This window comes from Chiloscyllium plagiosum, unplaced genomic scaffold, assembly GCF_037043375.1.
Source record: "Chiloscyllium plagiosum isolate Xiang-an unplaced genomic scaffold, Cpla_swu_hap1 HiC_scaffold_50, whole genome shotgun sequence".
NCBI classification, from domain to species: domain Eukaryota; kingdom Metazoa; phylum Chordata; class Chondrichthyes; order Orectolobiformes; family Hemiscylliidae; genus Chiloscyllium; species Chiloscyllium plagiosum.
Genome location: NW_028270188.1, coordinates 59,261,943 through 59,284,449, shown reverse-complemented (window position 1 = coordinate 59,284,449; position 22,507 = coordinate 59,261,943). Strand labels below are relative to the sequence as shown.

The 22,507-nt window shown below is 54.2% G+C and overlaps 1 protein-coding gene across 1 annotated transcript in view; it reads left to right on the top strand.

Moving 5' to 3' along the window:
* LOC122546111 (tripartite motif-containing protein 46-like) overlaps window positions 1–18,496 on the top strand; it is a 147,993-nt gene extending 129,497 nt beyond the window's left edge. The window contains exons 8-9 of the mRNA XM_087985126.1: window positions 861–1,228; window positions 18,364–18,496. Coding sequence (XP_087841252.1) covers window positions 861–1,228; window positions 18,364–18,449 — 454 coding nt within the window. The 3' untranslated portion in view covers window positions 18,450–18,496. The remainder of the gene's footprint in view (window positions 1–860; window positions 1,229–18,363) is intronic.
* The last annotated feature ends 4,011 nt before the right edge of the window (window positions 18,497–22,507 follow it).

The window sequence follows — 22,507 nt, the reverse complement described above, 5'->3', positions numbered from 1 at the left end:
GTATTCAAACAGCGCCCGGTCTACAGAGTGTATTCAAACAGGGCCCGGTCTACAGGGAGTATTCAAACAGGGCCCGGTCTACAGAGAGTATTCAAACAGCGCCCGGTCTACAGAGAGTATTCAAACAGCGCCCGGTCTACAGAGAGTATTCAAACAGCGCCCGGTCTACAGAGAGTATTCAAACAGGGCCCGGTCTACAGAGAGTATTCAAACAGGGCCCGGTCAACAGAGAGTATTCAAACAGCGCCCGGTCTACAGGGAGTATTCAAACAGGGCCCGGTCTACAGGGAGTATTCAAACAGCGCCCGGTCTACAGAGAGTATTCAAACAGCGCCCGGTCTACAGAGTGTATTCAAACAGGGCCCGGTCTACAGGGAGTATTCAAACAGGGCCCGGTCTACAGAGAGTATTCAAACAGCGCCCGGTCTACAGAGAGTATTCAAACAGGGCCCGGTCAACAGAGAGTATTCAAACAGCGCCCGGTCTACAGAGTGTATTCAAACAGGGCCCGGTCTACAGAGTGTATTTAAACAGGGCCCGGTCTACAGAGAGTATTCAAACAGGGCCCGGTCAACAGAGACTGTAGAAATAGTGACAATGAGAAGTTTCCTGATGACATTAGGAATATGTCCGTTGTGGGGAGGGCGGGTACGTGCTGGGATTCGAGGTCAGGGTGGACTCCCCCGAGTGAGGTGAGGGATAGAGCGTCCTTCCTGACCTCATCTGGGTTGAGATGGTAGTGGGTCACCCCCCCCCCACAACCCCACGGTCGCGCAATGTGATATTCTCACCTGCACCACGCCCCCCCCCCCCCCCCCACCCCTGAAGCCAGACTTCACCTCTATGCTGTTCCCTTGCAGGTATGACCCCGACAGCGGCCATGACAGTGGAGCCGAGGATGGCACTGTGGACTCCTCACCCCCGTACGCCTTCCTGACCATCGGCATGGGCAAGGTGCTGCTGCCCCAGGGCTCCCCCTTGCCCTCCCGGGACCCCGCGGCGGGCACCGCCCCCTTGCCCTCCCGGCTGGGGGTCTGCCTGGACTACGAGAGGGGGCGGGTGTCCTTCTACGACGCCGTCTCTTTCCGGAGCCTGTGGGAGTGCGGGGTGGACTGCAGTGGGCCCGTGTGCCCGGCCTTCTGTTTCGTGGGAGGGGGCGGACTTCACCTCCAGGAGCTGGTGACTTCCAGGCCTGAACCGAAGGTCTCAGGCCTGCCCGGGCACAAAGGTGAGTAGGCCGCAGCAGTTGCTCTCCGACTACAAACCCGTTTTGCATCCCCACCCCACCCATCGGCTCATCAGCTTGCCATTCCAGAATCGGAGCGGGAATATCTCTTTGTGATTCCGGAATATTCCCCCCCCCCCGCAAGGAACAATATGGAGAGAGAGTGGATGGGTTTAGGATTATGCTCACTCGGAATTTGGAACAGTGAAGGGTTGGGTATTCTCATAGAAACCAATAAAATTCTAACAAGACTGGATGGGTCGGGTGGGGGGAGGTGGTAAAGGATTTCCCTGATAACCAGGAGGACGGGAGGTGGCCGTTAAGCCTGAACCGGGGGTCGGGTGGTGGCTGAGGGTGGGGGGGGGGGTCACAGTCTAATGGAGCAACTGTTCTGACGCACACGATCAAATCCCTCTGTTAATTAAACCCAGAAAAACTCTCCTCGTAATCTATTCAAGTGTGAGGGAATGACAGACAACTCCTAATTTCCATTATTTAAACAAAAATAACAATTTATTTTCCTAACTCCGAACAAATTATTCACAAATTCAAGCCCCCTCCCTTTACTTAACTACTTACTATCTGACCCCAACTCTATAAAAACCCTGCTCCAATATCCCATTTATTAAACCTGACGTTAACTTAAGCTCAAGTCCACACAGTCTCTGTCTTCTCCGCTGTCTGCCATCCTCTGTCTGCTGATCTCCCTGGCTTATCGTCTTCCTTTTTTACTGTTCTTGCATGAAAAGCTACCTCTCTGATAGAGAGCGGTTTCTCGTTCCTTTGAGATCGTGATGTTAAAATGGGGAGTTGTTTCTCTGGCTGTCGCTCTGCTGTTGCTCACTAACCTCATTTTCCAAATGCCTGCGTTTTTATAACCCCCCCCCCCCTCCCCCCCCCAAAACATTCCCACTCGTTTGGTCTGACGTTGTCAACACAGTAAATTCAAACTTGATTGGGTCCTGTTTAAACTGCTTGGTTAAATTTGAATTGTTGTCAAAACAGCAACCAAAGCTCAGGTATCCCTTTCACAGCCAAATGCTGTCTATTTTGGAACATGCCATCTTCCCATCCATTCCATTCAGGGCAGCTGAACCTACACTTTGAAATAGAGAGTGTTTTCAGAATTTTGAATTAAATTTAAAGTGAACATTCACGCTTTTGACTTTGTATCTTAGATTCCTACAGCATGGAAACAGACCCTTCGGTCCATAATCTCAAACTAAACCATGCACAAACAAAATAGCCCCTCTTGTCTTTTTTTAAAAGTCTCTCTCTCCTCTCAAATTAAAAATGTGCCCCCTCCCAGTCTCGCAATCCCCGCCCAATCCCAGGGAAAAGACCGTTAACCCTATCCATGCCCCTCATGATTTTATAAACCTCTATAACGCTGGGTTTCCTCCAGGTGCTCTGGGTTCCTCCCACAGTCGAAAGACGTGCAGTTTAGGCCGTGATAAATTGTCCCATAGTTCCCAGGGATGTGCAGGTAAGGGTGGATTGGCCATGCTAAATTGTCCCATAGTGCCCAGGGATGTGCAGGTTAGGGTGGATTGGCCATGCTAAATTGTCCCATAGTGCCCAGAGATGTGCAGGGTAGGGTGGATTGGCCATGCTAAATTGTCCCATAGTGCCCTGGGATGTGCAGGTTAGGGTGGATTGGCCATGCTAAATTATCCCATAGTGTCCAGGGATGTGCAGGTTAGGGTGGATTGGCCATGCTGAATTGTCCCATAGTGTCCAGGGATGTGCAGGTTAGGGTGGAGTGGCCATGCTAAATTGTCCCATAGTATCCAGGGATGTGCAGGTTAGGGTGGATTGGCCATGCTGAATTGTCCCATAGTGCCCAGGGATGTGCAGGTTAGGGTGGATTGGCCATGCTAAATTGTCCCATAGTGTCCAGGGATGTGCAGGTTAGGGTGGATTGGCCATGCTAAATTGTCCCATAGTGCCCAGGGATGTGCAGGTTAGGGTGGATTAGCCATGCTAAATTGTCCCATAGTGCCCAGGGATGTGCAGGTTAGGGTGGATTCGCCATGCTAAATTGTCCCATAGTGCCCAGGGATGTGTAGGTTAGGGTGGATTGGCCATGCTAAATTGTCCCATTGTGCCCAGGGATGTGCAGGTTAGGGTGGATTGGCCATGCTAAATTGTCCCATAGTGCCCCATGGATGTGCAGGTTAGGGTGGATTCGCCATGCTAAATTGTCCCATAGTATTCAGGGATGTGCAGGTTAGGGTGGATTGGCCATGCTAAATTGTCCCATAGTGCCCAGGGATGTGCAGGTTAGGGTGGATTGGCCATGCTAAATTGTCCCATAGTATCCAGGGATGTACAGATTAGGGTGGATTGGCCATGCTAAATTGTCCCATAGTGCCCAGGGATGTGCAGGTTAGGGTCGATTGGCCATGCTAAATTGTCTCATAGTGCCCATGGAAGTTCAGGTTAGGGTGGATTGGCCATGCTAAATTGTCCAATAGTGCCCAGGGATGCGCAGGTTAGGGTGGATTGGCCATGCTAAATTGTCCCATAGTGCCCTGTGATGTGCAGGTTAGGGTGGATTCGCCATGCTAAATTGTCCCATAGTATCCAGGGATGTACAGGTTAGGGTGGATTGGCCATGCTAAATTGTCCCATTGTGCCCAGGGATGTGCAGGTTAGGGTGGATTGGCCATGCTAAATTGTCCCATACTGTCCAGGGATGTGCAGGTAAGGGTGGATTGGCCATGCTAAATTGTCCCATAGTGCCCAGGGCTGTGCAGGTTAGGGTGGGTTGGCCAGGCTAAATTGTCCCATAGTGCCCAGGGATGTGCAGGTTAGGGTGGATTCGCCATGCTAAATTGTCCCATAGTGCCCAGGGATGTGTAGGTTAGGGTGGATTGGCCATGCTAAATTGTCCCATTGTGCCCAGGGATGTGCAGGTTAGGGTGGATTGGCCATGCTAAATTGTCCCATAGTGCCCCATGGATGTGCAGGTTAGGGTGGATTCGCCATGCTAAATTGTCCCATAGTATTCAGGGATGTGCAGGTTAGGGTGGATTGGCCATGCTAAATTGTCCCATAGTGCCCAGGGATGTGCAGGTTAGGGTGGATTGGCCATGCTAAATTGTCCCATAGTATCCAGGGATGTACAGATTAGGGTGGATTGGCCATGCTAAATTGTCCCATAGTGCCCAGGGATGTGCAGGTTAGGGTCGATTGGCCATGCTAAATTGTCTCATAGTGCCCATGGAAGTTCAGGTTAGGGTGGATTGGCCATGCTAAATTGTCCAATAGTGCCCAGGGATGCGCAGGTTAGGGTGGATTGGCCATGCTAAATTGTCCCATAGTGCCCTGTGATGTGCAGGTTAGGGTGGATTCGCCATGCTAAATTGTCCCATAGTGCCCATGGAAGTTCAGGTTAGGGTGGATTGGCCATGCTAAATTGTCCAATAGTGCCCAGGGATGCGCAGGTTAGGGTGGATTGGCCATGCTAAATTGTCCCATAGTGCCCTGTGATGTGCAGGTTAGGGTGGATTCGCCATGCTAAATTGTCCCATAGTATCCAGGGATGTACAGGTTAGGGTGGATTGGCCATGCTAAATTGTCCCATAGTGCCCAGGGATGTGCAGGTTAGGGTGGATTGGCCATGCTAAATTGTCCCATACTGTCCAGGGATGTGCAGGTAAGGGTGGATTGGCCATGCTAAATTGTCCCATAGTGCCCAGGGCTGTGCAGGTTAGGGTGGGTTGGCCAGGCTAAATTGTCCCATAGTGCCCAGGGATGTGCAGGTTCGGGTGGATTGGCCATGCTAAATTGTCCCATAGTGCCCAGGGATGTGCAGGGTAGGGTGGATTGGCCATGCTAAATTGTCCCATAGTGCCCAGGGCTGTGCAGGTTAGGGTGGGTTGGCCAGGCTAAATTGTCCCATAGTGCCCAGGGATGTGCAGGTTAGGGTGGATTGGCCATGCTGAATTGTCCCGTAGTATCCAGGGATGTACAGGTTAGGGTGAATTGGCCATGCTAAATTGTCCCATAGTGCCCAGGGATGTGCAGGTTAGTGTGGATTGGCCATGCTAAATTGTCCCATACTGTCCAGGTATGTGCAGGTAATGGTGGATTGACCATGCTAAATTGTCCCATAGTGCCCAGGGATATGCAGGGTAGGGTGGATTGGCCATGCTAAATTGTCCCATAGTGCCCAGGGCTGTGCAGGTTAGGGTGGGTTGGCCAGGCTAAATTGTCCCATAGTGCCCAGGGATGTGCAGGTTAGGGTGGATTGGCCATGCTAAATTGTCCCATAGTGCCCAGGGCTGTGCAGGTTAGGGTGGGTTGGCCAGGCTAAATTGTCCCATAATGCCCAGGGATGTGCAGGTAAGGGTGGATTGGCCATGGTAAATTGTCCCATAGTGCCCAGGGATGTGCAGGTTAGGGTGCATTGGCCATGCTGAATCGTCCCATAGTGCCCAGGGATGTGCAGGTTAGGGTGGATTGGCCATGCTGAATTGTCCCATACTCTCCAGGGATGTGCAGGTAAGGGTGGATTGGCCATACTAAATTGTCCCATAGTGCCCAGGGATGTGCAGGTTAGGGTGGATAGGCCATGCTCAATTGTCCCATAGTGTCCAGGGATGTGCAGGTTAGGGTAGATTGGCCGTGCTAAATTGTCCCATAGTGCCCAGGAATGTGCAGGTTAGGGTGGATTGGCCATGCTAAATTGTCCCATAGTGCCCAGGGATGTGCAGGTTAGGGTGGAATGGCCATGCTAAATTGTCCCATAGTTCCCAGGGCTGTGCAGGTAAGGGTGGGTTGGCCATGCTAAATGGTCCCATAGTGCCCTGGGATGTGCAGGTTAGGGTGGATTGGCCATGCTAAATTGTCCTGTAGTGCCCAGGGATGTGCAGGTTAGGGTGGATTGGCCGTGCTAAATTGTCCCGTAGTGCCCAGGGATGTGCAGGTTAGGGTGGATTGGCCATGCTAAATTGTCCCATAGTGTCCAGGGATGTGCAGGTTAGGGTGGATAGGCCATGCTGAATTGTCCCGTAGTGCCCAGGGATGTGCAGTTTAGGGTGGATTGGCCATGCTAAATTGTCCCATAGTGCCCAGGGATGTGCAGGTTAGGGTGGATTGGCCATGCTAAATTGTCCCATAGTGCCCAGGGATGTGCAGGTTAGGGTGGATTGGCCATGCTAAATTGTCCCGTAGTGCCCAGGGATGTGCAGGTTAGGGTGGATAGGCCATGCTGAATTGTCCCATAGTGTCCAGGAATGTGCAGGTTAGGGTGGATTGGCCATGCTAAATTGACCCATAATGCCCAGGGATGTGCAGGTTATGTTGTATTGGCCGTGCTGAATTGTCCGATAGTTCCCAGGGCTGTGCAGGTTAGGGTGGGTTGGCCAGGCTAAATGGTCCCATAATGTCCAGGGATGTGCAGGTTAGGGTGGATTGGCCATGCTGAATTGTCCCATAGTGCCCCAGGGATGTGCAGGTTATGGTAGATTGGCCATGCTAAATTGCCCCATAGTGTCCAGGGATGTGCAGGTTAGGGTGGATTCGCCATGCTAAATTGTCCCATAGTGCCCAGGGATGTGCAGGTTAGGGTGGATTGGCCATGCTAAATTGTCCCATAGTGCCCAGGGATGTGCAGGTTAGGGTGGATTGGCCATGCTAAATTGTCCTCTAGTGCCGAGGGATGTGCAGGTTAGGGTGGATTGGCCATGCTAAATTGTCCTCTAGTTCCCAGGGATGTGCAGGTTAGGGTGAATTGGCCATGCTAAATTGTCCCATAGTTCCCAGGGCTGTGCAGGTTAGGGTGGGTTGGCCAGGCTAAATGGTCCCATAGTGTCCAGGGATGTGCAGGTTAGGGTGGATTGGCCATGCTAAATTGTCCTGTAGTGCCCAGGGATGTGCAGGTTAGGGTGGATTGGCCGTGCTAAATTGTCCCGTAGTGCCCAGGGATGTGCAGGTTAGGGTGGATTGGCCGTGCTAAATTGTCCCATAGTGTCCAGGGATGTTCAGTTTAGGGTGGATAGGCCATGCTGAATTGTCCCGTAGTGCCCAGGGATGTGCAGGTTAGGGTGGATTGGCCATGCTAAATTGTCCCATAGTGCCCAGGGATGTGCAGGTTAGGGTGGATTGGCCATGCTAAATTGTCCCGTAGTGCCCAGGGATGTGCAGGTTAGGGTGGATAGGCCATGCTGAATTGTCCCATAGTGTCCAGGAATGTGCAGGTTAGGGTGGATTGGCCATGCTAAATTGTCCCATAGTGCCCAGGGATGTGCAGGTAAGGGTGGATTGGCCGTACTAAATTGTCCCATCGTATCCAGGGATGTGCAGGTTAGGGCGGATTGGCCATGCTGAATCATCCCATAGTGCCCAGGGATGTGCAGGTTAGGGTGGATTGGCCATGCTAAATTGTCCCACAGTGTCCAGGGATGTGCAGGTTCGGGTGGATTGGCCATGCTAAATTGTCCCATAGTGTCCAGGGATGTGCAGGTTAGGGTGGATTGGCCATGCTCAATTGTCCCACAGTGTCCAGGGATGTGCAGGTTCGGGTGGATTGGCCATGCTAAATTGTCCCATAGTGCCCAGGGATGTGCAGGTTAGGGTGGATTGGCCATGCTCAATTGTCCCACAGTGTCCAGGGATGTGCAGGTTAGGGTGGATTGGCCATGCTGAATTGTCCCATAGTGTCCAGGGATGTGCAGGTTAGGGTGGATTCGCCATGCTAAATTGTCTCATAGTGCCCAGGGATGTGCAGGTTAGGGTGGATTGGCCATGCTAAATTATCTCATAGTGCCCAGGGATGTGCAGGTTAGGGTGGATTGGCCATGCTAAATTGTCCCATAGTGCCCAGTGATGTGCAGGTTAGGGTGGAATTGCCATGCTAAATTGTCTCATAGTGCCCAGGGATGTGCAGGTTAGGGTGGATTGGCCATGCTAAATTGTCTCATAGTGCCCTGGGATGTACAGGTTAGGGTGGATTGGCCATGCTAAATTGTGCCATAGTGCCCAGGGATGTGCAGGTTAGGGTGGATTGGCCATGCTAAATTGTCTCATAGTGCCCAGGTACGTGCAGGTAAGGGTGGATTGGCCATGCTAAATTGTTCCATCGTGCCCAGGGATATGCAGGTAAGGATGGATTGGCCATGCTAAATTGTCCCATACTGTCCAGGGATGTGCAGGTTAGGGTGGAGTGGCCATGCTAAATTGTCCCATACTGTCCAGGTATGTGCAGGTTAGGGTTGGTTGGCCATGCTAAATTGTCCCATGGTGCCCAGGGATGTGCAGGTTAGGGTGGATTGGCCATGCTAAATTGTCCCATAGTGCCCAGGGATGTGCAGGTTAGGGTGGATTGGCCATGCTGAATTGTCCCATAGTGCCCAGGGATGTGCAGGTTAGGGTGGATTGGCCATGCTAAATTGTCCCATAGTGCCCAGGGATGTGCAGGTTAGGGTGGATTGGCCATGCTGAATTGTCCCATAGTGCCCAGGGATGTGCAGGTTATGGTAGATTGGCCATGCTGAATTGTCCCATAGTGCCCAGGGATGTGCAGGTTAGGGTGGATTTGCCATGCTAAATTGTCCCATAGTGCCCAGGGATGTGCAGGTTAGGGTGGATTGGCCATGCTGAATTGTCCCATAGTGCCCAGGGATGTGCAGGTTAGGGTGGATTGGCCATGCTAAATTGTCCCATAGTGCCCAGGGATGTGCAGGTTAGGGTGGATTGGCCATGCTAAATTGTCCCATAGTGCCCAGGGATGTGCAGGTTAGGGTGGATTGGCCATGCTGAATTGTCCCATAGTGCCCAGGGATGTGCAGGTTATGGCAGATTGGCCATGCTGAATTGTCCCATAGTGCCCAGGGATGTGCAGGTTAGGGTGGATTGGCCATGCTAAATTGTCCCATCGTGCCCAGGGATGTGCAGGTTAGGGTGGATTGGCCATGCTGAATTGTCCCATAGTGTCCAGGGATGTGCAGGTTAGGGTGGATTGGCCATGCTAAATTGTCCCATAGTGCCCAGGGATGTGCAGGTTAGGGTGGATTGGCCATGCTAAATTGTCCTCTAGTGCCCAGGGATGTGCAGGTTAGGGTGGATTGGCCATGCTAAATTGTCCCATAGTGTCCAGGGATGTGCAGGTTAGGGTGGTTTCGCCATGCTAAATTGTCCCATAGTGTCCAGGGATGTGCAGGTTAGGGTGGATTGGCCATGCTAAATTGTCCCATAGTGTCCAGGGATGTGCAGTTTAGGGTGGATAGGCCATGCTGAATTGTCCCGTAGTGCCCAGGGATGTGCAGGTTAGGGTGGATTGGCCATGCTAAATTGTCCCATAGTGCCCAGGGATGTGCAGGTTAGGGTGGATTGGCCATGCTAAATTGTCCCGTAGTGCCAGGGATGTGCAGGTTAGGGTGGATAGGCCATGCTGAATTGTCCCATAGTGTCCAGGAATGTGCAGGTTAGGGTGGATTGGCCATGCTAAATTGTCCCATAGTGCCCAGGGATGTGCAGGTTAGGGTGGATTGGCCATGCTAAATTGTCCCATAGTTCCCAGGGCTGTGCAGGTAAGGGTGGGTTGGCCATGCTAAATGGTCCCATAGTGCCCTGGGATGTGCAGGTTAGGGTGGATTGGCCATGCTAAATTGTCCTGTAGTGCCCAGGGATGTGCAGGTTAGGGTGGATTGGCCGTGCTAAATTGTCCCGTAGTGCCCAGGGATGTGCAGGTTAGGGTGGATTGGCCATGCTAAATTGTCCCATAGTGTCCAGGGATGTGCAGGTTAGGGTGGATAGGCCATGCTGAATTGTCCCGTAGTGCCCAGGGATGTGCAGGTTAGGGTGGATTGGCCATGCTAAATTGTCCCATAGTGCCCAGGGATGTGCAGGTTAGGGTGGATTGGCCATGCTAAATTGTCCCATAGTGCCCAGGGATGTGCAGGTTAGGGTGGATTGGCCATGCTAAATTGTCCCGTAGTGCCCAGGGATGTGCAGGTTAGGGTGGATAGGCCATGCTGAATTGTCCCATAGTGTCCAGGAATGTGCAGGTTAGGGTGGATTGGCCATGCTAAATTGACCCATAATGCCCAGGGATGTGCAGGTTATGTTGTATTGGCCGTGCTGAATTGTCCGATAGTTCCCAGGGCTGTGCAGGTTAGGGTGGGTTGGCCATGCTGAATTGTCCCATAGTGCCCCAGGGATGTGCAGGTTATGGTGGATTGGCCATGCTAAATTGTCCCATCGTGCCCAGGGATGTGCAGGTTAGGGTGGAATTGCCATGCTAAATTGTCTCATAGTGCCCTGGGATGTGCAGGTTAGGGTGGATTGGCCATGCTAAATTGTCCGATAGTATCCAGGGATGTACAGGTTAGGGTGGATTGGCCATGCTAAATTGTGCCATAGTGCCCAGGGATGTGCAGGTTAGGGTGGATTGGCCATGCTAAATTGTCTCATAGTGCCCAGGTACGTGCAGGTAAGGGTGGATTGGCCATGCTAAATTGTTCCATAGTGCCCAGGGATATGCAGGTAAGGATGGATTGGCCATGCTAAATTGTCCCATACTGTCCAGGGATGTGCAGGTTAGGGTGGAGTGGCCATGCTAAATTGTCCCATACTGTCCAGGGATGTGCAGGTTAGGGTTGGTTGGCCATGCTAAATTGTCCCATAGTGCCCAGGGATGTGCAGGTTAGGGTGGATTGGCCATGCTGAATTGTCCCATAGTGCCCAGGGATGTGCAGGTTAGGGTGGATTGGCCATGCTAAATTGTCCCATAGTGCCCAGGGATGTGCAGGTTAGGGTGGATTGGCCATGCTAAATTGTCCCATAGTGCCCAGGGATGTGCAGGTTAGGGTGGATTGGCCATGCTGAATTGTCCCATAGTGCCCAGGGATGTGCAGGTTATTGTAGATTGGCCATGCTGAATTGTCCCATAGTGCCCAGGGATGTGCAGGTTAGGGTGGATTGGCCATGCTAAATTGTCCCATCGTGCCCAGGGATGTGCAGGTTAGGGTGGATTGGCCATGCTGAATTGTCCCATAGTGTCCAGGGATGTGCAGGTTAGGGTGGATTGGCCATGCTAAATTGTCCCATAGTGCCCAGGGATGTGCAGGTTAGGGTGGATTGGCCATGCTAAATTGTCCTCTAGTGCCCAGGGATGTGCAGGTTAGGGTGGATTGGCCATGCTAAATTGTCCCATAGTGTCCAGGGATGTGCAGGTTAGGGTGGTTTCGCCATGCTAAATTGTCCCATAGTGTCCAGGGATGTGCAGGTTAGGGTGGATTGGCCATGCTAAATTGTCTCATAGTGCCCAGGGATGTGCAGGTTAGGGTGGATTGGCCATGCTAAATTGTCCGATAGTATCCAGGGATGTACAGGTTAGGGTGGATTGGCCATGCTAAATTGTGCCATAGTGCCCAGGGATGTGCAGGTTAGGGTGGATTGGCCATGCTAAATTGTCTCATAGTGCCCAGGTACGTGCAGGTAAGGGTGGATTGGCCATGCTAAATTGTTCCATAGTGCCCAGGGATATGCAGGTAAGGATGGATTGGCCATGCTAAATTGTCCCATACTGTCCAGGGATGTGCAGGTTAGGGTGGAGTGGCCATGCTAAATTGTCCCATACTGTCCAGGGATGTGCAGGTTAGGGTTGGTTGGCCATGCTAAATTGTCCCATGGTGCCCAGGGATGTGCAGGTTAGGGTGGATTGGCCATGCTAAATTGTCCCATAGTGCCCAGGGATGTGCAGGTTAGGGTGGATTGGCCATGCTGAATTGTCCCGTAGTGCCCAGGGATGTGCAGGTTATGGTAGATTGGCCATGCTGAATTGTCCCATAGTGCCCAGGGATGTGCAGGTTAGGTTGGATTGGCCATGCTAAATTGTCCCATAGTGCCCAGGGATGTGCAGGTTAGGGTGGATTGGCCATGCTGAATTGTCCCATAGTGTCCAGGGATGTGCAGGTTAGGGTGGATTGGCCATGCTAAATTGTCCCATAGTGCCCAGGGATGTGCAGGTTAGGGTGGATTGGCCATGCTAAATTGTCCTCTAGTGCCCAGGGATGTGCAGGTTAGGGTGGATTGGCCATGCTAAATTGTCCCATAGTGTCCAGGGATGTGCAGGTTAGGGTGGTTTCGCCATGCTAAATTGTCCCATAGTGTCCAGGGATGTGCAGGTTAGGGTGGATTGGCCATGCTAAATTGTCTCATAGTGCCCAGGGATGTGCAGGTTAGGGTGGATTGGCCATGCTAAATTGTCCCATAGTGCCCAGTGATGTGCAGGTAAGGGTGGATTGCCCATGCTAAATTGTCCCACAGTGCCCTGGGATGTGCAGGTTAGGGTGGATTGGCCACGCTAAATTGTCCGATAGTATCCAGGGATGTACAGGTTAGGGTGGATTGGCCATGCTGAATTGTCCCATAGTGCCCAGGGATGTGCAGGTTATGGTAGATTGGCCATGCTAAATTGCCCCATAGTGTCCAGTGATGTGCAGGTTAGGGTGGGTTGGCCATGCTAAATTGTCCCATAGTGTCCAGGGATGTGCAGGTTAGGGTGGATTCGCCATGCTAAATTGTCCCATAGTGCCCAGGGATGTGCAGGTTAGGGTGGATTGGCCATGCTAAATTGTCCCACAGTGTCCAGGGATGTGCAGGTTAGGGTGGATAGGCCATGCTAAATTGTCCCATAGTGCCCAGGGATGTGCAGGTTAGGGTGGATTGGCCATGCTAAATTGTCCTCTAGTGCCGAGGGATGTGCAGGTTAGGGTGGATTGGCCATGCTAAATTGTCCTCTAGTTCCCAGGGATGTGCAGGTTAGGGTGAATTGGCCATGCTAAATTGTCCCATAGTTCCCAGGGCTGTGCAGGTTAGGGTGGGTTGGCCAGGCTAAATGGTCCCATAGTGTCCAGGGATGTGCAGGTTAGGGTGGATTGGCCATGCTAAATTGTCCTGTAGTGCCCAGGGATGTGCAGGTTAGGGTGGATTGGCCGTGCTAAATTGTCCCGTCGTGCCCAGGGATGTGCAGGTTAGGGTGGTTTGGCCGTGCTAAATTGTCCCATAGTGTCCAGGGATGTGCAGTTTAGGGTGGATAGGCCATGCTGAATTGTCCCGTAGTGCCCAGGGATGTGCAGGTTAGGGTGGATTGGCCATGCTAAATTGTCCCATAGTGCCCAGGGATGTGCAGGTTAGGGTGGATTGGCCATGCTAAATTGTCCCGTAGTGCCCAGGGATGTGCAGGTTAGGGTGGATAGGCCATGCTGAATTGTCCCATAGTGTCCAGGAATGTGCAGGTTAGGGTGGATTGGCCATGCTAAATTGTCCCATAGTGCCCAGGGATGTGCAGGTAAGGGTGGATTGGCCGTACTAAATTGTCCCATCGTATCCAGGGATGTGCAGGTTAGGGTGGATTGGCCATGCTGAATCATCCCATAGTGCCCAGGGATGTGCAGGTTAGGGTGGATTGGCCATGCTAAATTGTCCCATACTGTCCAGCGATGTGCAGGTAAGGGTGGATTGGCCATGCTAAATTGTCCCGTAGTGCCCAGGGATGTGCAGGTTAGGGTGGATTGGCCATGCTCAATTGTCCCACAGTGTCCAGGGATGTGCAGGTTAGGGTGGATTGGCCATGCTAAATTGTCCCATAGTGTCCAGGGATGTGCAGGTTAGGGTGGATTGGCCATGCTCAATTGTCCCACAGTGTCCAGGGATGTGCAGGTTAGGGTGGATTGGCCATGCTGAATTGTCCCATAGTGTCCAGGGATGTGCAGGTTAGGGTGGATTCGCCATGCTAAATTGTCTCATAGTGCCCAGGGATGTGCAGGTTAGGGTGGATTGGCCATGCTAAATTGTCTCATAGTGCCCAGGGATGTGCAGGTTAGGGTGGATTGGCCATGCTAAATTGTCCCATAGTGCCCAGTGATGTGCAGGTTAGGGTGGATTGGCCATGCTAAATTGTCTCATAGTGCCCTGGGATGTGCAGGTTAGGGTGGATTGGCCATGCTAAATTGTCCGATAGTATCCAGGGATGTACAGGTTAGGGTGGATTGGCCATGCTAAATTGTCCCATAGTGCCCAGGGATGTGCAGGTTAGGGTGGATTGGCCATGCTAAATTGTTCCATAGTGCCCAGGGATATGCAGGTAAGGATGGATTGGCCATGCTAAATTGTCCCATACTGTCCAGGGATGTGCAGGTTAGGGTGGAGTGGCCATGCTAAATTGTCCCATAGTGCCCCAGGGATGTGCAGGTTAGGGTGGATTGGCCATGCTGAATTGTCCCATAGTGTCCAGGGATGTGCAGGTTAGGGTGGATTGGCCATGCTAAATTGTCCCATAGTGCCCAGGGATGTGCAGGTTAGGGTGGATTGGCCATGCTAAATTGTCCTCTCGTGCCCAGGGATGTGCAGGTTAGGGTGGATTGGCCATGCTAAATTGTCCCATAGTGTCCAGGGATGTGCAGGTTAGGGTGGATTGGCCATGCTAAATTGTCTCATAGTGCCCAGGGATGTGCAGGTTAGGGTGGATTGGCCATGCTAAATTGTCCCATAGTGTCCAGGGATGTGCAGGTTCGGGTGGTTTCGCCATGCTAAATTGTCCCATAGTGTCCAGGGATGTGCAGGTTAGGGTGGATTGGCCATGCTAAATTGTCTCATAGTGCCCAGGGATGTGCAGGTTAGGGTGGATTGGCCATGCTAAATTGTCCCATAGTGCCCAGTGATGTGCAGGTAAGGGTGGATTGCCCATGCTAAATTGTCCCACAGTGCCCTGGGATGTGCAGGTTAGGGTGGATTGGCCATGCTAAATTGTCCGATAGTATCCAGGGATGTACAGGTTAGGGTGGATTGGCCATGCTAAATTGTCCCATAGTGCCCAGGGATGTGCAGATTAGGGTGGATTGGCCATGCTAAATTGTCCCGCAGTGTCCCGGGATGTGCAGGTTAGGGTGGATTGGCCATGCTAAATTGTCCCATAGTGCCCAGGGATGTGCAGGTTAGGGTGGATTGGCCATGCTAAATGGTCCCATAGTGTCCAGGGCTGTGCAGGTTAGGGTGGATTAGTCAGGGGTAAGTGTCGGATTGGGGAATGGGTCTTGGTGGGTTCCTCTCCAGAGGGTTAGTCTTGAATTGGTGGGCTGAATGGCCTGTTTCCACGCCACAGAGCTTCTCTGGTAATGTCCTGAGATTGGCATCCTCTGGAACACTACTGGGTTTTGTGATTGCTTGCATGTCCCTGCATTAAATTACCCTCTCCATAAAACGACGCCCTCCTAACTTACCCCTGGCCGGACCTGCCCACGACTCAAATCTTTCCAGGGTGTGGAGTACAAGTCGTTGCAGACACAGGAAACCATTGCGGGGCCATGTTTTGAGAGCATTTTTCTCTATCAGAAAGTCATAGAGTCAAAGAGCTGTACAGCATGGAAACAGACCCTTCGGCCCATCTCACCCATGCCGACCCAGATATCCCAACCCAATCTAGTCCCACCTGCCAGCACCCGGCCCATATCCCTCCAAACCCTTCCTATTCATATACCCATCCAGATGCCTTTTAAATGTTGGCATTGTACCAGCCTCCACCACTTCCTCTGGCAGCTCATTCCATACACGTACCACCCTCTGTGTGAAAAGGTTGCCCCTTAGGTCCCATTTCCCCTCTCACCCTGAACCTATGCCCCTCTAGTTCTGGACTCCCCCCCACCCCAGGGAAAAGACCTTGCCTATTTACCCTATCCGTGCCCCCTCATGATTTTATAAACCTCTATAAGGTCACCCCCTCAGCCTCCGACGCTCCAGGGAAAACAGCCCCAGCCTGTTCAGCCTCTCCCTGTCGCTGAAACCCTCCAACATCCTTGTCAATCTTCTCTGATCCCTTTCAAGTTTCACAACATCTTTCCGATAGGAAGGAGACCAGAATTGCACGCCATATTCCAACAGTGGCCTAACCAATGCCCTGTACAGCCACAACATGACCTCCCAACCCCTGTACTCAATACTCTGACCAATAAAGGAAAGCCTTCTTCACTATCCTAAGTCGTGGACGCTTGGGAGAGAGAGAAAGTTCCAGAGAAACGTTCACCAGGATGTCTCAAGGGGAACTGAGCCTCGATGAGAGTGGTGCTGGAAAAGCACAGCAGGTCAGGCAGCATCCGAGGAGCAGGAGAATCGATGGTTGCTGACCGGCTGTGCTTTACCAGCGTTTATTGACTCGGGAGGGAATAGAGGGATGCGAATCGAATAAAGGAAGAGGATTTGCCCTTCGGTTGGGGCCGGGAGTGGTGATGGAGGCTGGAGGGCCTGTCCACCCTTCCCGTTTGTTCTGATCCTATCGCGCACATGGGGATAGTCAGATACACCCCCCTCCCCTCAGCGTCACGTGCGACCCCAGTTAGGGGCCTGGTGAAGGTGGAACTGATCACACCGGGCCATGGGGCAGCAGGCTCACCCAATGGGGCCTGAGACACTCAGTGGGGCCTGAGTTACCCAATGGGGCCTGAGACACTCAGTGGGGCCTGAGTTACCCAGTGGGGCCTGACTTACCCAGTGGGGCCTGAGTTACCCAGTGGGACCTGAGTTACCCAGTGAGGCCTGAGTTACCCAATGAGGCCTGAGTTACCCAGTGGGGCCTGAGTTACCCAATGAGGCCTGACACACTCAGTGGGGCCTGAGTTACCCAATGGGGCCTGAGTTACCCAATGGGGCCTGAGACACTCAGTGGGGCCTGAGTTACCCAATGGGGCCTGAGACACTCAGTGGGGCCTGAGTTACCCAATGAGGCCTGAGACACTCAGTGGGGCCTGAGTTACCCAATGGGGCCTGAGACACTCAGTGGGGCCTGAGTTACCCAATGAGGCCTGAGACACTCAGTGGGGCCTGAGTTACCCAATGAGGCCTGAGACACTCAGTGGGGCCTGAGTTACCCAATGGGGCCTGAGTTACCAAGTGGGGCCTGAGTTATCCAGTGAGGCCTGAGTTACCCAATGAGGCCTGAGTTACCAAGTGGGGCCTGAGTTACCCAATGGGGCCTGAGTTACCAAGTGGGGCCTGAGTTACCCAATGAGGCCTGAGTTACCCAGTGGGGCCTAAGTTACCCAGTGGGGCCTGACTTACCCAGTGGGGCCTGAGTTACCCAGTGGGACCTGAGTTACCCAGTGAGGCCTGAGTTACCCAATGAGGCCTGAGTTACCCAGTGGGGCCTGAGACACTCAGTGGGGCCTGAGTTACCCATTGGTGCCTGAGACACTCAGTGGGGCCTGAGTTACCCAATGAGGCCTGAGACACTCAGTGGGGCCTGAGCTACCCAATGAGGCCTGAGACACTCAGTGGGGCCTGAGTTACCCAATGAGGCCTGAGACACTCAGTGGGGCCTGAGTTACCCAATGGGGCCTGAGTTACCAAGTGGGGCCTGAGTCATCCAGTGAGGCCTGAGTTACCCAGTGGGGCCTGAGTTACCAAGTGGGGCCTGAGTTACCCAATGGGGCCTGAGTTACCAAGTGGGGCCTGAGTTACCCAATGAGGCCTGAGTTACCAAGTGGGGCCTAAGTTACCCAGTGGGGCCTGATTTACCCAGTGGGGCCTGAGTTACCCAGTGGGACCTGAGTTACCCAGTGAGGCCTGAGTTACCCAATGAGGCCTGAGTTACCCAATGGGGCCTGAGACACTCAGTGGGGCCTGAGTTACCCAATGAGGCCTGAGACACTCAGTGGGGCCTGAGTTACCCAATGAGGCCTGAGTTACCCAGTGGGACCTGAGTTACCCAGTGAGGCCTGAGTTACCCAGTGGGACCTGAGTTACCCAGTGAGGCCTGAGTTACCCAATGGGGCCTGAGTTACCCAATGGGGCCTGAGTTACCCAGTGGGGCCTGAGTTACCCAATGGGGCCTGAGTTACCCAGTGGGGCCTGAGTTACCCAGTGAGGCCTGAGTTACCCAGTGGGGCCTGAGTTACTCAGTGAGGCCTGAGTTACCCAGTGGGGCCTGAGGCACCCAGTGGGGCCTGAGTTACCCAGTGGGGCCTGAGGCACCCAGTGAGGCCTGAGTTACCCAGTGGGGCCTGAGGCACCCAGTGAGGGAGCGGGCTTTCTGAAGTTCTCAAGCCAAGCCGACGCCAATGACGTTTGTTTTGTACCCACACCCCTCCCCCCCCCCCCCCCCCCCCCCCCACCCCCCGCCTTCTCCATCTGCTCAGGTTGGGCCCCTTTCGCTAACTGGACAGCGGGCATGCCCACACCGACCAGCGTGTGCCAGCGGCCGGACTGCGGGACGCCGATATGAAGACCTGGGCGAGGTGGGGGTGGGTGAGGGGAGCGTGCTTTCTCCACCCGATCGGAACAACAGGCGACGAGACCCAGAGGGAGGATCACCATATTTTTTTTTTGTGGGGGGGGGGGAGGGCGGATAAACGGGGTTGAGTGGGGGGGGCGTGCAGAGGGGTGGGGGTGGGTTGGTCAGTGCGACGGGGAGGTCAATGGGGAGTTTCGTCTGCCCCGTTCCCCTCCCCCACCCACCATGGGCTGCGTTGAGAATTTGGAAAAATGTGGGGATGGATGTTGGGATTTAGGAGGGAGGGCAGATTTGAGGGAAGGGCCAGGCGGGATTGGTGTTTGTATCAGACAGGGTTTTGTTGTTTCCCACCGGAGGGGCTAGACTGGGTAGACGGCCAGAGTGGTCTCCTTACAAGCCCCTCCACTCATCAGATTGAGACAGGATTGTTGCTACCTGGGCATCACCTCCAGAGGGTCCCTTTTGATGCCCCCCCCTGTGGATGCTGAGGGAGTGGGCACTGTCGGAGGGTCAGAGTTCATTGGTCAGTCCAGCCCCACAGCCCGAACTGGAATGTCACAGGCGTCCCTTCCTGGTACACCGTCAGCGCTGACCCTCCCACAGTGCCCACTCCCACAGCACTGACCCTCCGACAGCACCCACTCCCTCAGCACTGACCCTCACACAGCACCCACTCCCTGAGCACTGACCCTCCGACACCGCCAACTCCCTCAGCGCTGACCCTCCCTCAGCGCCCACTCCCACAGCACTGACCCTCTGACAGTGCCCGCTCGCTCAGCACTGACCATCCCACAGTGCCCGCTCCCTCAGCACTGACCCTCTGACAGCACCCACTCCCTCAGCACTGACCCTCCGACATTGCCCGCTCCCACAGCACTGACCCTCCGACACCGCCCACTCCCTCAGCACTGACCCTCCGACAGTGTCCACTCCCTCAGCACTGACCCTCCGACAGTGCCCATTCCCTCAGCACTGACCCTCTGACAGCGCCCACTCCCTCAGCACTGACCCTCCGACACCGCCCACTCCCTCAGCACTGACCCTCCGACAGTGTCCACTCCCTCAGCACTGACCCTCCGACAGTGCCCATTCCCTCAGCACTGACCCTCTGACAGCGCCCACTCCCTCAGCACTGACCCTCAGTATGAATCTGTCACTCTCTATCTCTTTCGGTCTCCATCCCCAGTACGAACCCAGGTGAGGCTTTGGGGCAGGTCAGTCGGGAATGACAGTTGGGTGGATGTTTCTTGGTGTCAAAAGCGGGTGAGGGATTTGGGAACCAAGTGTAACGGGATGGGATGTTGGAGTGAGGGTGTAGGGGAGGCAGACCTGAGGGGCTGAATGGCTTCCTGTTCCTGTGCAACAGGCTGGAGGAGGAGAGGGGCTGAATGGCCTCCTGTTCCTGTGTGTAACAGGCTGGAGGAGGAGAGGGGCTGAATGGCCTCCTGTTCCTGTGTAACAGGCTGGAGGAGGAGGGGCTGAATGGCCTCCTGTTCCTGTGCAACTGGCTGGAGGGAGGGGCTGAATGGCCTCCTGTTCCTGTGTGTAACAGGCTGGAGGAGGAGAGGGGCTGAATGGCCTCCTGTTCCTGTGTAACAGGCTGGAGGAGGGGGGGGGATTCAGCCCTCACCCTCCTCCAGCCTGTCACACAGGAACAGGAGGCCATTCAGCCTCTCCCCCTCCTCCAAGCTCCAGGAGCAGGAAGGGATTATTTTGTCACCGCTCGTGTGGAGCCGAAAACGCCAATGTGGTCGTTCCTAAAGGCCCGAACCACATTGTAAATCCTTTCCGTGGACATTTCTCCCCGGGAGAAAGACCAATCTTTGGAAATATGCTGAGGGCAGTCTGGAGAGGCAGCGTTTTTCTTTAACCTGGCTGGGGGGGGAGGACGGGGGGGCATCAGTAGGCCGAGCACATAAAGTGCGGCCTAGCCAGCAGGGCTGCGACTCTCAGCTAGGCCTCGCTGACGTCGAAATGTAGGCCGCAGGCTTCGTGCAGGGGTTTGGAGAGGATGCTGTTGGGGGTCCCTAGTCGGATATTCAAACACGCACGAAGATAAAATAAGAAGTTCCAGGCCTGAGTTCAGCGGGGGGTGGCCTACTGGGAATGGGTGGGGTGGGTGGGGGGTGCGGTACCTTTCTGTGGAAAACTGACTGGATTATTGCTTCATGTATCGATGGACTTAAGTGGGTTTGTCGTGGAGTTTTGTTTATTTTTTCTCAAGTGGGTTTGTGTACGTCGAACAAGGCCACACTGGACCGCGAAAGATGACTCCCCGCTAATTTGACTCAGAAAGGCTGCCATCGCTCCCCTCAACTACCGCATCTGAACGCTGGGAACCGAAACGAACCAGGGGTCGGAGGGCGCCGAGCGATCGAAAGGCCTTCGGGCCTAGTGACTCCCGGTCCAGGCTGAGGCGTTGCCGCGAAAATCTAGGGTCTTCCCACGGTCACACACGGGAAGTGTCTAGTCAACGTCTGGGGTTGAAAGCAGCAGGAATATGGCGGTGGGGGTGGGGGGGGGTGGGGGAGAGGGAAAGGGTGCGCCTTGGCACAGGATGCTTTAAGGGAGTAGGCCTCGCTTTTCAAACGAAATCCGGCCGTGGGATCTGCCGCATGGGTGGGCCCGCATGTAATCCCTCTCACTGCTAGCACCAGCGCCCCGCCCCTTCGGATTCTGAGGTGAGCAAGGAGCGGAAATCCCGACAGCGGCCAGACGAGGGTCTACGTCTGCGGGGCAGGGAGGGGGCGCGGAATTTTGAATTCTCAGCCATCAGGATGCGGAGGTCGACATCGGTTGTGGGGGGAGGGTGTTTGGGGGCAGACACCCGTGGCGAAAATGGCCGCCCTGGTGGCCATCTTGGCTTCCGAACCCGCTCCCTGGCAACAGCAAAAATGGTGCCCCTCGGCGGCCATTTTGGGCCTCCAAACCTGTTCCATGGCGACAGCGAAAATGGCCCCCTGGCAGCCATCTTGGCTTCCGAACCTGCTCCCTGGCAATGGAGAAAATGGCCTTCGGGGCGGCCATCTTGGCCTCTGAACCCGTTTCTTGGCGACGGCGAAAATGCCCCCCCCCCCCCACCCCGGCAGCCATCTTGGCTTCCAAACCCGCTCCCAGGCGGCGGCTCCTGGTTTGTCACAACGCGTCCTCCATCTTTTGTTTTTGCGAGTTTGAACCGGGGTCCCGACTTGTGGAGGGGGTGGGGGTGAAGAGGGCGTGCGGAGCGGGGGGGGGGGGTTGTGTATCAACGGTGGTGGTGGGGATGGGGGGCCTTTGAGCCATTTTTCTTGGGATCCTCCTCTTTCCTCTTCCCGCCCCCCCCCCTGCCATTTTCTCTTCTGCCATTTTTTTAATAGCTGGCGCCCAACCCCCAACAGTGACCTTTATGGGAGGAGCCATTGTGGTCAACACTATCCAAGAATGTAGTCTCTTAACCCTCGCCCTCCCTCCCTCCCCCACCCCCCCCTCGCAAACTCTTCGTTGGGGGGGTGTAAACGGGTGGTGGCCATCTCCATTTGCATCTTCCCTGGGGGTGCAAGGCGCCTCCTGTTGGTCACATGTTGGCCATCTCCTGGGGCCACCAAAGAGCATCCTGGGAAGGGTAGCGGAGGGGGAGGGGAGGGGGGGGCGTGAGTTTTGAGGGAGGGAGGATATTGGTTGGCATCGCGCTCCCCCCCTCCCCAGGCTGCAGGGGTATCACAGGGTGGTTCCCATCGTGGAATGGGGAGGGTCAGCTCGCTGGTGGGCGGGGGGTGTGGGTGGAGAGGCCAGAGCTGGGGGACAGGATTGGAATGTTTCTCACGCTGTTCCCTGATTGTCAGTGCTGTGAGAATGTAATTGGGTTTATGCTGTGGATTTATATTAACATTAAATGCCTTTACAACGAATTGGGTTTGGAGTCATTCAGTTATGTGAGGGAGAGAGACTGTGAGGTGGGGGGAGAGAGAGAGTGTGGGTGTGAGGGAGAGGGTGTGTGTGAGAGAGAGACTGTGAGGTGGGGGGAGAGAGAGAGTGTGGGTGTGAGAGAGAGGGTGTGTGTGAGGGAGAGA